Source organism: Leopardus geoffroyi, chromosome E1 (genome assembly GCF_018350155.1).
Source record: "Leopardus geoffroyi isolate Oge1 chromosome E1, O.geoffroyi_Oge1_pat1.0, whole genome shotgun sequence".
Taxonomy (NCBI): Eukaryota; Metazoa; Chordata; class Mammalia; order Carnivora; family Felidae; genus Leopardus; species Leopardus geoffroyi.
The window spans coordinates 38,920,240-38,932,146 of record NC_059330.1 but is presented as its reverse complement, the minus strand read 5'-3'; the positions used below and the strand labels follow the sequence as shown (position 1 = coordinate 38,932,146).

At 45.0% G+C, this 11,907-nt stretch overlaps 1 protein-coding gene across 8 annotated transcripts in view; it reads left to right on the top strand.

The window, feature by feature from the left end:
* The window catches only part of MED24 (mediator complex subunit 24), a 32,257-nt gene that overhangs the window by 1,982 nt on the left and 18,368 nt on the right, over window positions 1-11,907 (top strand). For 3 of the 8 annotated variants that reach the window (XR_006714957.1, XM_045488723.1, XM_045488724.1), the window contains exons 2-3: window positions 6,756-6,894; window positions 6,984-7,066. Coding sequence is in view for 6 of the 8 variants with exons in the window: in XM_045488723.1 (XP_045344679.1) it covers window positions 6,765-6,894; window positions 6,984-7,066 (213 nt within the window). In the remaining 2 variants the exon portion in view is untranslated. Of the gene's footprint in view, window positions 1-5,894; window positions 6,313-6,708; window positions 6,895-6,983; window positions 7,107-11,907 lie in introns of those variants that run through there. The other 5 variants (XM_045488729.1, XM_045488725.1, XM_045488726.1 and 2 more) reach the window with 4 other exon arrangements.

The window sequence follows — 11,907 nt, the reverse complement described above, 5'->3', positions numbered from 1 at the left end:
GGTATGAAACCCGTGGGATGCAGTGTGGGATGCAGAGTGGGTGGTGATGAGGGGTCTGCAGTGGGGGAAGAGAGCCTGTGGGGTGCAGTGGCAGCTGTCTTGGGGAGGCGAGGCTGCATGGTGCAGAGTCAGCATGCAGTAAGTAAACCTGTGGGTTCAGCCTGGGCTTGCAGTGGACATGCAACAGCTGCAGCATGGAGCAGGAGGCTGCATCGTGCAGAGTCAGGGCAGTGTGCAGTGTGAGGTGCACTGAGGGTGGCTGTCTGCCAATCAGTGCCACGTCCTCTCCTCGGTGATCATGTTTGGCTGAAACCCTGGGGAGCAAGGCTATGCTGTGCTGTGCAGTGCTTAGGGGCGCGTGCTGTACCCTGTATGGAAATAGTCTCGGGATTGGGCTGCCCAAGGAGTTGAGGTAGAATCCCGATGCATGGGATACATTTATGTGAGATGAGATACAATTTTACTCTGCATCCATCAGACAGAACCAAAGAGGCAATGAGGAAGTCTAGCAGTAATCTGGATTAGGACAGGGTGACTGAGTCCACAGGGGGAACACAAGAGTGCTACGGTTTTGTCTCCCTTACATTCTGGCTTCCCCCACATCTCTCTGACGAAAGGCCCTAAAGATATCTGGTGAGGGAGACTTTTTGAAATCCTAGACCCAAAGCCATAGAAAATGAAGTGCTTCCTGATCCACCTTCCTCCCCACCCCCACCCCCACCAGGGGCAGACTGGGACACTTTGAACTCCAAGACAAGAGTTTACCATTCCCATCTTCTCCTTACCTCACTTCCTTGGCTCCCAGTATGGGCTGGTAACAGACCTAGGCAAGGGCAAAGTGAAGGGCACACACTCTCCAAAGCCGGCATCCTGCCAGATGCTGGGATCCAGCCCAGGTCTAGGCTTATAGCCCCTGCCCAGTGTTGCATCACCCCTCTTTCCACCCCACTCATCCTGCCTACCCCCATTTCTTGAAGCTTCTAGCTCCTTTCAGAGTCATTTCAGCCCCAGCTTCTGTTGTCTTCTTGCCAGGAAACCCCCACCCAGGCTGTCTCCTCCCACCCCACCCCCCCACCTCTGTTTCAGGGCTGAATCCCTCGGGAGAGCAGGGAGGTGGGGCACAAGTGAGTATGGATAGAGACCCTCCAAGGGGATATGCCTGACAGCCCCTTCCCTCTCAGATTTTGGTTGCCAAGGAGGCAGCAGGAACAGCCTGTTCTCTGCGCTCTCATCAGAGCAGCTATGCCTGGGCCCCGCCCTCTCTCCATTCCTCCCTCCTTCCTTCCCAGACTGTTGCTAGGAAGCACCCCAAGATTTCTCAGGGTCCCACCCCTAGAAACCAGGGGATCCAGATATCTTTCTGAAGAGCCTCCCCCAAAGCCTAGAAGTCAAGACTCCACACAGCATCCTCCACCCCTGCCAAGAAGCCCCAAAGGGTTTGGGAAAACAGGGGACAGGCCCTCTACCAGCCTGCCCTGGAACTACCTCTGTGGCTTGGGCCACAGTAATCCCACCCCTCCCCCATCCTGAGCTCCTGGGCTCTGGGTGATGTTAGCAAGTGATGAGGTGTTCAGCAGATACCCCTGGACTCTGGAGACATAGCCCCACTTATTGGGGAGTTCTGGAAAGACAGTGGAGGAAACCTAAAGAGAACCCAAAACCCAGATTTTTCTTCCTCTTAGAGATCTTTCAATCAGGAAAAGGTAGTGGAAATGGAGAAAAGAAAGGGGGGACAGTTTATGGAAGTTGGGGATCAAGTGGCTGGCAGAGATGGGAGACTGGGAAATTTACCAACAATTGCCCTCCTATGGGTAAAATGGCAACTTAATGTCCCCCTACCAATCATCTTTGTCCCATCAGGTACCCTGGGTACGGGTCACAAAACAGAGAGCTAGGGAAGGGACTCAGGCCTGGCTGAACCTGGCCCTTCGTAGCTGAGGCAAGAAGTAGAAAAAGAAACTGACACCTTCTCCAGGTTGTTTTTCAGAGTTTCTCCTACTTTTATTCATTCTTTTGATACCTTTTTTTTAAAGCATTTAACATGTGCCAGATATTGGACCCCCTAAATTTTCCAGCTTTTGGTTTCACTCTTGCATACAGCCCCCTCATCTGGCCTTTGCCAGGAGAGAGGGGAGGAGAGGTAGGGGCGCAATGTCTTCTACCATAGAGTTTGGGCCTTACTGTATTGCAGCCCTCCCCTGCAATGAGAGGAGATGGAACAAGCTGGTGTGGAAGCCAGGAGTATAGAGTGGTTAGTATAGAGTGGTTCTCAGGGCCTAGAGGGAGGGGTGATGCAAAGGAAATGGCAGGCCGGCTTCTTTTCCCTGCTGCTGTCCAGGCCTTGGGATCACAGGACGTCTCTTCTCCTCTGACATGGGCGTGTAGAAAGGGAAGACATCCTTCAGGGTGTTGGGAGAGGAAACTGCTCCAAGGATTCAAATGCTGCCTTCCTATTGTCCTGGCTGGTCTCTTGCTGGACCTCTATGGGGCAGTGGGAAGACAGACACACGAAATGGTGGGAGATCCAGGACCTGTCCCTGAGGTGGGTCCTTTTGGTAGGCTTCTCCCCCATCCTCCTCTCCCCTAGATAAATAGAAAGTAGGGATTTTGATGTAGGGACTGATCAGAGAAGGGAACTGGTTTGGAACCAGCTGTGTATGAGTGTGTAGGAACAACTCTTTCTTTGTCCATCCACCTGCTCCCAAGTAACTCCCCATAGTGGGGGGACCCAGGCAAGCTTCCAAAGGAAAATGGTTCAGCTGGGGAGGGGAATGACTCAGTTTCCCTGTGGAGAGAAAGGAAACTGAAACCTTCTGTGCCTTGTATGCTTACCAAGTATTTCAATGTTTCTGGGTCTAGACTCTTGTCACTTTTCCTTATACTTCTTTCTAGCCTAGATAAGGAATGTTCCCATCCCTTTGGGTACCCACACCCCTGTTCTCCACAGCCTTTTTTTTATTTGAGAGCGCGCACGTGCGCACGAGAATCTTAAATAAGCTCCACGCTCAGCGCAGAGCCTGACATGGGGCTTGATCCCGGGACCCTGGGCTCATGACCTGAGCTGAAATCAAGAGTCGGACATGCAACCAGCTGAGCCACCCAAGTGCCCCTCTCCACAGCCTCTTACCCCAGCCAAGACCCCACTCTGGCCTAGCTCCTTTTCTGCCACTGCTCCAGTGTTGCCATGTCACTCTGTCTGGCTGGCTTCCACCTGCCCCTTTTCTCCAGCCAGACCAGCCAACAAGATGAAGACATTGGGGCTTGGAACTAAGAGAGCAGGGTTGGGAGCTCAGCCTTCACTGGTGCTGAGGGGGAAGAAATGGACAGCAAAAGAAAGTGGGGTAAGAAAGGTTTTTGAGAAGAGTACCTGGGTGGCTCAGTCAGGTAAGTGTCTGACTTCCGTTTAGTTCATGATCTCAAGGTTCATGAGTTTGAGCTCTGCATTGGGCTTTCTGCTGTCAGCACAGAGCCCGCTTTGGATCCTCTGTACACCCCCCTGCCCCTCCCCCACTCGCAGTCTCAAAAATAAATAAATAAATAAATAAATAAATAAATAAATAAATAAACATGAAAAAAAGAGGTTTTACAATTTTTTTTAAATATTCATTTTTGAGAGACAGAGAGAGACATAGTGCAAGCAGGGGAGGGGCAGAGAGAGAGGGAGACACAGAATCTGAGGCAGGCTTCAGGCTCAGAGCTGTCAGCACAGAGCCTAGTGTGGGGCTCGGACCCACGAACCATGAGATCATGACCTGAGCTGAATTTGGACGCCTAACTGACTGAGCTACCCAGGTGGCCCAAAAAGGAAGGTTTTTGAGAAGGGCTGTGTGGAGGAAGGGTTTCCTTTATATCCAAAGGGGATGTCTCTTACCCACAGGAGGATTTTCATAGAGTTCCATGCTTGGGGATAGAGGATCCAGCCAGGGAGCCTGTGGGTTCTAGAGAGCTAATGTGGTGTGGAGGAAAGAGGTGGTGTATGGAAAGGCTGTCTCTGATATTTACAGATCAGAGAGGCAAGACAGTCAAAGTAGGGAAATTGAAGATGGCCCGTGTCCACAACTAAGGGAGCCCTCCTAGTTCTTTAGGAGTCCAGTTCTTGGGGGGAATCCTGCCAAGCCTAGAAAAGGAGCTGCTGGTGAGAGGTGGGGGACAGGGAAGGCAGATGGCCTGACTACAAAAGCCGCCTCCCTGCCACTGTGAAGTGGGAAGGAGGCACCCCTCCATCCCCCAGAGATGTGCCAGGCTTCCTGCCAGAGAGGGATGGTTTAAGCTCAGAATACCACTATCCTCAGGGCCCAGATATTCCCCCAAATGTACCCAACACCCACTAACTCAGTCACAAAGTTGACAGCTTCTCTCTAAGAGGGGCAGTTTGGCCTATGGGGGATGGGAAGGGAGGTGTAGGATCCAGGAATGGCCCAAGGTGGGGGCCCTGGGCTGCTGTAACCAGGCAGGAGTGAGAGGAAGGAGCAGCAAAGGTAGAGTGGGGGCCTGGGAGAAGGGAGGTCAGGTTCATATGAGGCTGCAGAGTAACAGGGGTTGTGGTCATCTCAAGTGTGAGTGTATGTGTGTGTGGCTGGGGTCAGTTTGAAGGTTAAGTGTGAGGAGTCTGGGTTCTCCCTCCTTGCTGCTTCAGAAGCTTTGGCTCCATATATTTGGCAGCTGTTTTACAGAAACACTGTTTCCCAGTGGTGTCACTTGGATAGGCACAAAGGGGGCCAGAATGGGGGCAGGGGTTGGGTATATGGGGAGGCAGAAAGGCCATAGGGAGTAATGACCTTAGAGAGATGTGATCTGGCCCTCCTTCAGCTGCACGCTACCCCTAAGAACAGGGATACTTGTCTCCCTGTTGTAATTAGGCTCTGGATACCCAGGATCCTGTTATTCTCTGCCCCAAGGGCCACAAGTTTGCTTCCAGAGTCTGAGCACACTGCTGTCCCAGATTCATTACCCTGATGACTGATTTTGCCACTGAAAGGGTGGCCAAAGAATGATTGCTGGGGAATATGGGCAGAACTTGGCCTCATGGACTGGGATATCAACCCCCTTAGGGTATGGGATGGGGGAGCTGAAAGTAGGGGTGGCAGGATACTGGCTCGGGCCTTCATGTTTACTCTTGTCCTCGGTTATAAATGTTAGGGACGATCTGTCCATAGGACAGGGCAGGGACAAGAGCTATATATAGGAAGGGTCAGACATTGGAGCCAGAGGTGGATAGCACTTGCTTTTGAGCTTCTCACTAGAGGGGGGAAAGAAGGGCTCATGCCCAAAGCCCTGAACATAATTATGTACAATATTGTTCCATAGGATAAGCAAGACATCATATCGTTTTTAATAAACTTAAAGAAAAAAGAGAATAGTTTAGCTTTACAGGAAAACATTTGAGGATAGTAGAGGGTCCCTACATTCCCCATACCCAATTTTTCCTTTTATTAGCCTCTTACATTACATTAGTATGGTATTTTTTTTTTACAACTAATGAACCAATCAATATTGATTATGTTGTTATTAACTACTGTCTGTGCTTTACTCAGATTTCTTAGTTTTCACCTAATGTTCTTCTATTCCAGGATGACATCTGGGATACCAAGTTACATTAAATACTTGTGTCTCCTTAAGCCCTCTTGGCTATGACAGTTTCTTAGACTTTCCTTATTTTTGATAACCTTAACTTCAGTTTTCCTTCTTACTTTCCTCTTTACTTCTTCCCATATTCAAGCAGTGTGCAAGGCCAGGAGATTCTGGGAGGACTGCCAGATTTGGGGGTTAAGTGGTGATGTGTGTAATTGATCAAGCCCTAATGCCGCCTCTGGGATAAAGGTGTGGAAATAAGAACTCTGGTAGACTCAGGGGTGTAGGAACACACACACACACACACAAAAGACCAGGAAAGAGAAAAACGTATTGCTTAACGAATGCCACGCCCCTGCTATGCCTAGTAACTAGCATGTAATGAAAGGGTGTCAGAATATCATTTAAACGCCTGGTCGACAGTGACGTCTTGGGGCTACGCCTGCTTGCTAGCGGTCTTTCGAGAGCTCTTCCCCCTCGGCTCCCCGAGTCTCTGTGATGCTTCAGCTCTTACATATTTTTCCCTACAGCAGAGAAACAATGAGGGCAGACTAGTTTTTAGTTTCTTAGCTTCCTCTCTAGCCCAATCCAAGGAACTACAATTCCCAGAAAACATCGTGGCGTGACCTGTCTCCTTCTGCGTTCTTATTGGCTCATGTTTGTTACTCTCAGCCAATAGAAGTTAAGCTCTTTGATAAGTGCCAAAATGGCGATTCCTAGGATCTAGAACTAACTTGTACGGTAGGCTTAAAATTGGGAAGGTGGTGGATGAAGGGAAATAGGGAATTATAGTTTTAAGGTTGGGGAAGGTGGAGTAGATGGAGGAAGACACTCTGGATTTGGGGTGGTAGGGGCTGAGGGACTTAGCCAGGGCTAAGGGCGTAATTAGGCAATCGGAATAGGCTTAACCCCTTGCTCCCACCTTTACTTTTTGTACTAAGCGCCTTTGACCCCCTCTGCTTAGTGCTCCAGTTTAAGGAAGGGATGGTTCAGGAGGGAGGAACTTGATAGAATCTCTACCTTGTTCTTTCTCCATTTTTATCGTAGTTCCTTTGTCTCCCTTAAATCTTCCTGGATCCCATTTCATTCTGTTCTGCCCTCCCCTGTTCTTTCCCTCACAATCTCTTCTTCTCTTAGCTCAGTTTCACCCACCTCAAAGCTTACCTCCATCGGCCCCTTCTCAGAGTGAAATCATGAAGGTGGTGAACCTGAAGCAAGCCATTTTGCAAGCCTGGAAGGAGCGATGGAGTGACTACCAGTGGGCAATCAACATGAAGAAATTCTTTCCCAAAGGAGCCACCTGGGACATTCTCAACCTAGCAGGTCTCATGTCAAGTAGGAAGGAAGGATGGGAGGGCTAAACCCAGAAAAGTTATAACCACTCAGTCTTGCTTTGTTTATTCCCCTTGCAGAAGCGCTACTGGAGCAGGCCATGATTGGACCTTCCCCCAATCCTCTCATTCTGTCCTACCTGAAGTATGCCATTAGTTCCCAGGTAAACTGTCCCATCTATTCCAGAGAGTGAAGATTTGAAGGTAAAAGTCTTGGAGTAACGTTGTCAGCTCACACTTTCTAGGCGAATTTGTTTGAACACATCACTTCTCTGAGCCTCCGTTTTCTTTTGAAAATAATACTTCACTGGTTGTGATGAATGGTACACTAACTTATTCTATCAATAAATGTTCATGAATGCCTGTATGCGTCAGGGAGTGGTGTAGGCCCTGGGGATATAGCTGTGAACAAGACCTGATCCCAGCACATAAGAGAGAACGAAGTTATGGGTAGTAACAGACATGGAAATAAGTAGTCAGTCACAGGATGGATTTATGATGTAGATTAAGACAGTACTGTGGGAGTACATGGGAAAGGCAAATAATTCAGTCTGAGCAATCAGGGAAGGCTTTCTGGAGAAAGTGATGTTTAAACCAAGACCTTATTATTAATAGGAGTTAGCCAGGCAGATTGGCGAGAATACACAAAGCAGAAAGAAAAGCACATACAAAGGCTGGGAGGCAAAAATCACATGTTTAGGAACCAAAAATAACTTGTATGGCTAGAGCAGTAGTTTTGGTCTCTAGACCCTTTTATGCTTTTAAAAACCATTGAGACTCCCACAAAGCTTTTGTTTGTATGTATTATATCTATCCGTATTTACCATTTTAGAAATGAAAACTGAGTAAGTTAAAAAATATTCATGAACTTATTTAAAAGTACCAAAAAGTAATGTCTGTTAAATAAAGCCTGTTATGTTACATGTTAATATAAATAACATTTTAATGAAAACTGTATTTTCCAAAACAAAAAAGCTAGTGAGGAAAGTGGTATTGTTTTACGTTTTTGCAAATCTATTTAATGTCTGGCTTAATGGAAGGCAGCTGAATTCTCATATCTGTTTTTGCATTCAATTGTTGCAATAGGCTATTTCAGTTGAAGTGTATGAAGAAAATCTGGCTTCACACATCAGATATTTAGTTTGAAAAGGGCAGAGTATATTAATAAGCTTTTCAGATAACTGGATATTCATTGATATACTAAAATTCAGCAGGTGATGTGAAACCACATCAATGAACTTTAAAAAAAAATTAATTATTTTTAAAATAAGCTCTACACACATGAGGGTTGAACTTACGACCTTGAGATCAAGAGTTGCATGCTCTACGGGTTGAGCCAGCCAGGTGCCCCTCAATGAACTTCTTACACACTGTTAACATTAAGATCTATTGGTTTTTCTCTTGCACTTTTACTCATGAATGATTTTTTTTTTTTTTTCAACGTTTATTTATTTTTGGGACAGAGAGAGACAGAGCATGAACGGGGGAGGGGCAGAGAGAGAGGGAGACACAGAATCGGAAACAGGCTCCAGGCTCTGAGCCATCAGCCCAGAGCCCGACGCGGGGCTCGAACTCACGGACCGCGAGATCGTGACCTGGCCGAAGTCGGACGCTTAACCGACTGCGCCACCCAGGCGCCCCAATGAATGATTTTATAATATCATGAATTGATCATGTGGAAAATACCCATTACTGAATTACATAATTATCGACACATTTAATTATATGATTTACATGTCATGGAGCCTCTGGAACATTCCATGTTCAGTTGTGAGAGAATGAGAGTAGAAAAAGCAAATAACATCTTAGCAATATTTAAAAAATAGTTTTTTAAAAAATGTTTATTTATATATTTATTTATTTTGAGAGAGAAAGATAGAATCCCAAGCTGGCTCCATGCTGGTCAGTGCAGAGCCCAATGCATGGCTCGATCTCACAAATGGTGAGATCATGACCTGAGCTGAAATCAAGAATCAGATGCTTAACTGACTGAGCCACCCAGGTGCCCCTAAAAAATAGTTTTAACCTCACAGATTCCAGGGGTCCCTGGATCATATTTTGAGAACTGCTGGGCTAGCACTTCAAGAAGGAGATAGAGAGGTGGGGCGCCTGGGTGGCGCAGTCGGTTAAGCGTCCGACTTCAGCCAGGTCACGATCTCGCGGTCCGTGAGTTCGAGCCCCGCGTCAGGCTCTGGGCTGATGGCTCAGAGCCTGGAGCCTGTTTCCCATTCTGTGTCTCCCTCTCTCTCTGCCCCTCCCCCGTTCATGCTCTGTCTCTCTCTGTCCCAAAAATAAATAAACGTTGAAAAAAAAAATTAAAAAAAAAAAAAAAAAAAAAAAAAAAAAAAAAAAAGAAGGAGATAGAGAGGTCACAAAGGACCTGTGAGTGATGCTAAAGAGTTTGGACTTTATCCTAGGGTGACAAGTAATCATTTAAAGAGTTTTAAGTGGAGGAATGGTGTGATAGGATATGTATGTATGTGTTTGTATAGACATTTAACATGAAATAAAATGTACAGATCTTAAGATGAATTCAGTGAGTTTTAGCAATTGTAATATACCCATGTCACAAACATTCAAAATAAGATACAGAATGTTTCCATTCTCCCAGAAAGTTGCCTTGTGCCCCTTTCTAGCCCAACCTCTTACAACCACTAAATGTTTTTTGTCACTGTAGATTAATCTTGCCTATATTTGGATTCCATAGAAATGGAATCATCCAACAATACCCTGTACTCTGTCTTCTTTTGTTTAACATAAATGTTTTTGAGATTTATCTATGCAGTTGTGTATGTCAGTAGTTCATTCTCTTTAAATTGCTGAGTAGTAGCCCTCAGTTGGCATGTATTTCTTATTTCTTTTTCCTCTTGGCTTATGTCTGCTTTCCATGTGAGCACGTTTTCATTTACCTTATTCTTTTTAACTGCTGCATAATGTTCCGTGTGTACTGTAATTTAGGTTGCTTTTAATTTTTTACTGTTCTAATTGATGTTTCATTAAACATTCATTCTTATACTTAGCCTGCTTGCACTTCTGGGAGTTTTCCCTAGGATAGATACCTAGAAATAGAATTGCTAGCTTGAAGCATTCCCACATGTTAAATTGCAGTAGATTCTGGGGCGCCTGAGTGGCTCAGTTGGGTAAGCACCTGGCCTTGGTTCAGTTTGTGAGTTCACAGTTTGTGGCCTTCACAGTTTGTGAGTTCGTGCCCCGTGTTGGGCTCCATGCTGCTGGGGCAGAGCCTGCTTGGGATTCTCTCTCTCTCTCTGCCCCTCTCTTACTCGTGCTTTCTTTCATTCTCAAAATAAATAAAAATTAACAAAAAATTGCAGTAGATCTTGCACATTGCCCTCCCAAAAGGATGGTATCAGTTTATACCCCCTCCGTAGTGTTTGACAGTGTTTCTCAACACCTTTCCAATGCTGGATAGAATAAGCAAAAAATTCCTTCACATTATAATTTGTATTTCCATAATTGTGATGTTGAGCATTTTTTCCATATTTACTGGCTCCCTGTATATCTTCTGGGAATTGCTAATGCATACCATTTGCCTGTTTTCCTAATATTTTTGTTATTGTAAAAGCTTTATTGAGATATAAATCACATACTATACAATGTATCCATTTAAAGTATACAATTTATTGGGTTTTAGTATATTCAGAGTTGTACAGCCACTACAACAATCAATGTAGAACATTTTTATCAGCACAAGAATTCTTACTGCTTTCTAAGTGTCTTAATATAATTGATCTTTTAATCCTGTTATGGTTTTCTATCACTTTTTTTTTTTTTTTTTTTTACTTTTTGGTTTTATTTTCTTAGCATGCAGAAATTTTTAATGTTTTTGTTGTCAGATTTAACCATTTTTTTCCTATATGGCTTTTGTCTTGCTTAAGGGCTTCCTTCCCTGCTCCAAGGATCAAAATATATTCTTCTCTAATTTCTGCCAACACTTCACTTTTGTTTTTTGTATTTATTTTGTTGAATCCATTTAGGGTTTATTGTGGTGTGAGGAAGAGATCCAAATTTATTTATTTTTCCTAATAGGTGGACAGTTGTTTCAATTGCCTTTGTTGAATAGGCCATTCATTGTCATATCCTAAATTCTCTTACAAAGTTCTACTTCTTTTTCTTTTCTTTTTTTTTTTGACAAAGGTCTATTTCTTGGTATTCCAGTTTAATTCATTGATATATTTGTCCTTTCTTGCACTAGTATTTGACTGTTTTAATTACTATACCTTTATGGTATGTTTGATGTCTGGTTAGGCAAATCTTCCCTTAGTTTAATTTTTCAAAATTTCTTTGGCTGTTTTCAGGCATTTTCTTTTTTTCTTTCTTTTAATGTTTATTTATTTATTTTGAGAAAGAGACAGTGCATGTGTGTGTGCACCCCTGTGTAAGTGGGGGAGGGGCAGAGAGAGAAGGAGAGAGAGAATACCAAGTGGGCTCTGCATTGCCAGCGAGGAGCCCAACACAGGGGCTCAAACTCCAGAAATATGAGGTCATGACCTGAGCTGAAATCAAGAGTTGGATGCTCAACCGACTAAGCCACCCAGGCTCCCCTAGGCATTTTTCTTTTCCAGACATTTTCTATTTTTAATATTTATTTATTTATTTATTTATTTATTTATTGTTAACTTTTTTTGTGAGAGAGAGAGGGCACAAGTGATCTAAGGGCAGAGAGAGAGAATCTCACGAGGGGCAGAAAGAAAGAGAGGAAAAGAGAGAGAGGGAGAGAGAGAGGTGGGACTCACCCAAAGTGGGGTTCGTGTTTTACCCTAACTGGGGTACAGTCTCACCCGAAGTGGGACTTGAGCTCACCCAATGTGAGACTCAAACTCATGAACCATGAGATCATGACCTGAGCTGAAGTCAGATGCTTAAACAACTGAGCCACCCAGGTGCTCCTTTTCCAGACATTTAAAAAAAAATTTTTTTAATGTTTATTTATTTTTGGAGGTGAGAGAGATGGAGTGTGAGGGTGGGAGGGGCAGAGAAAGAGGGA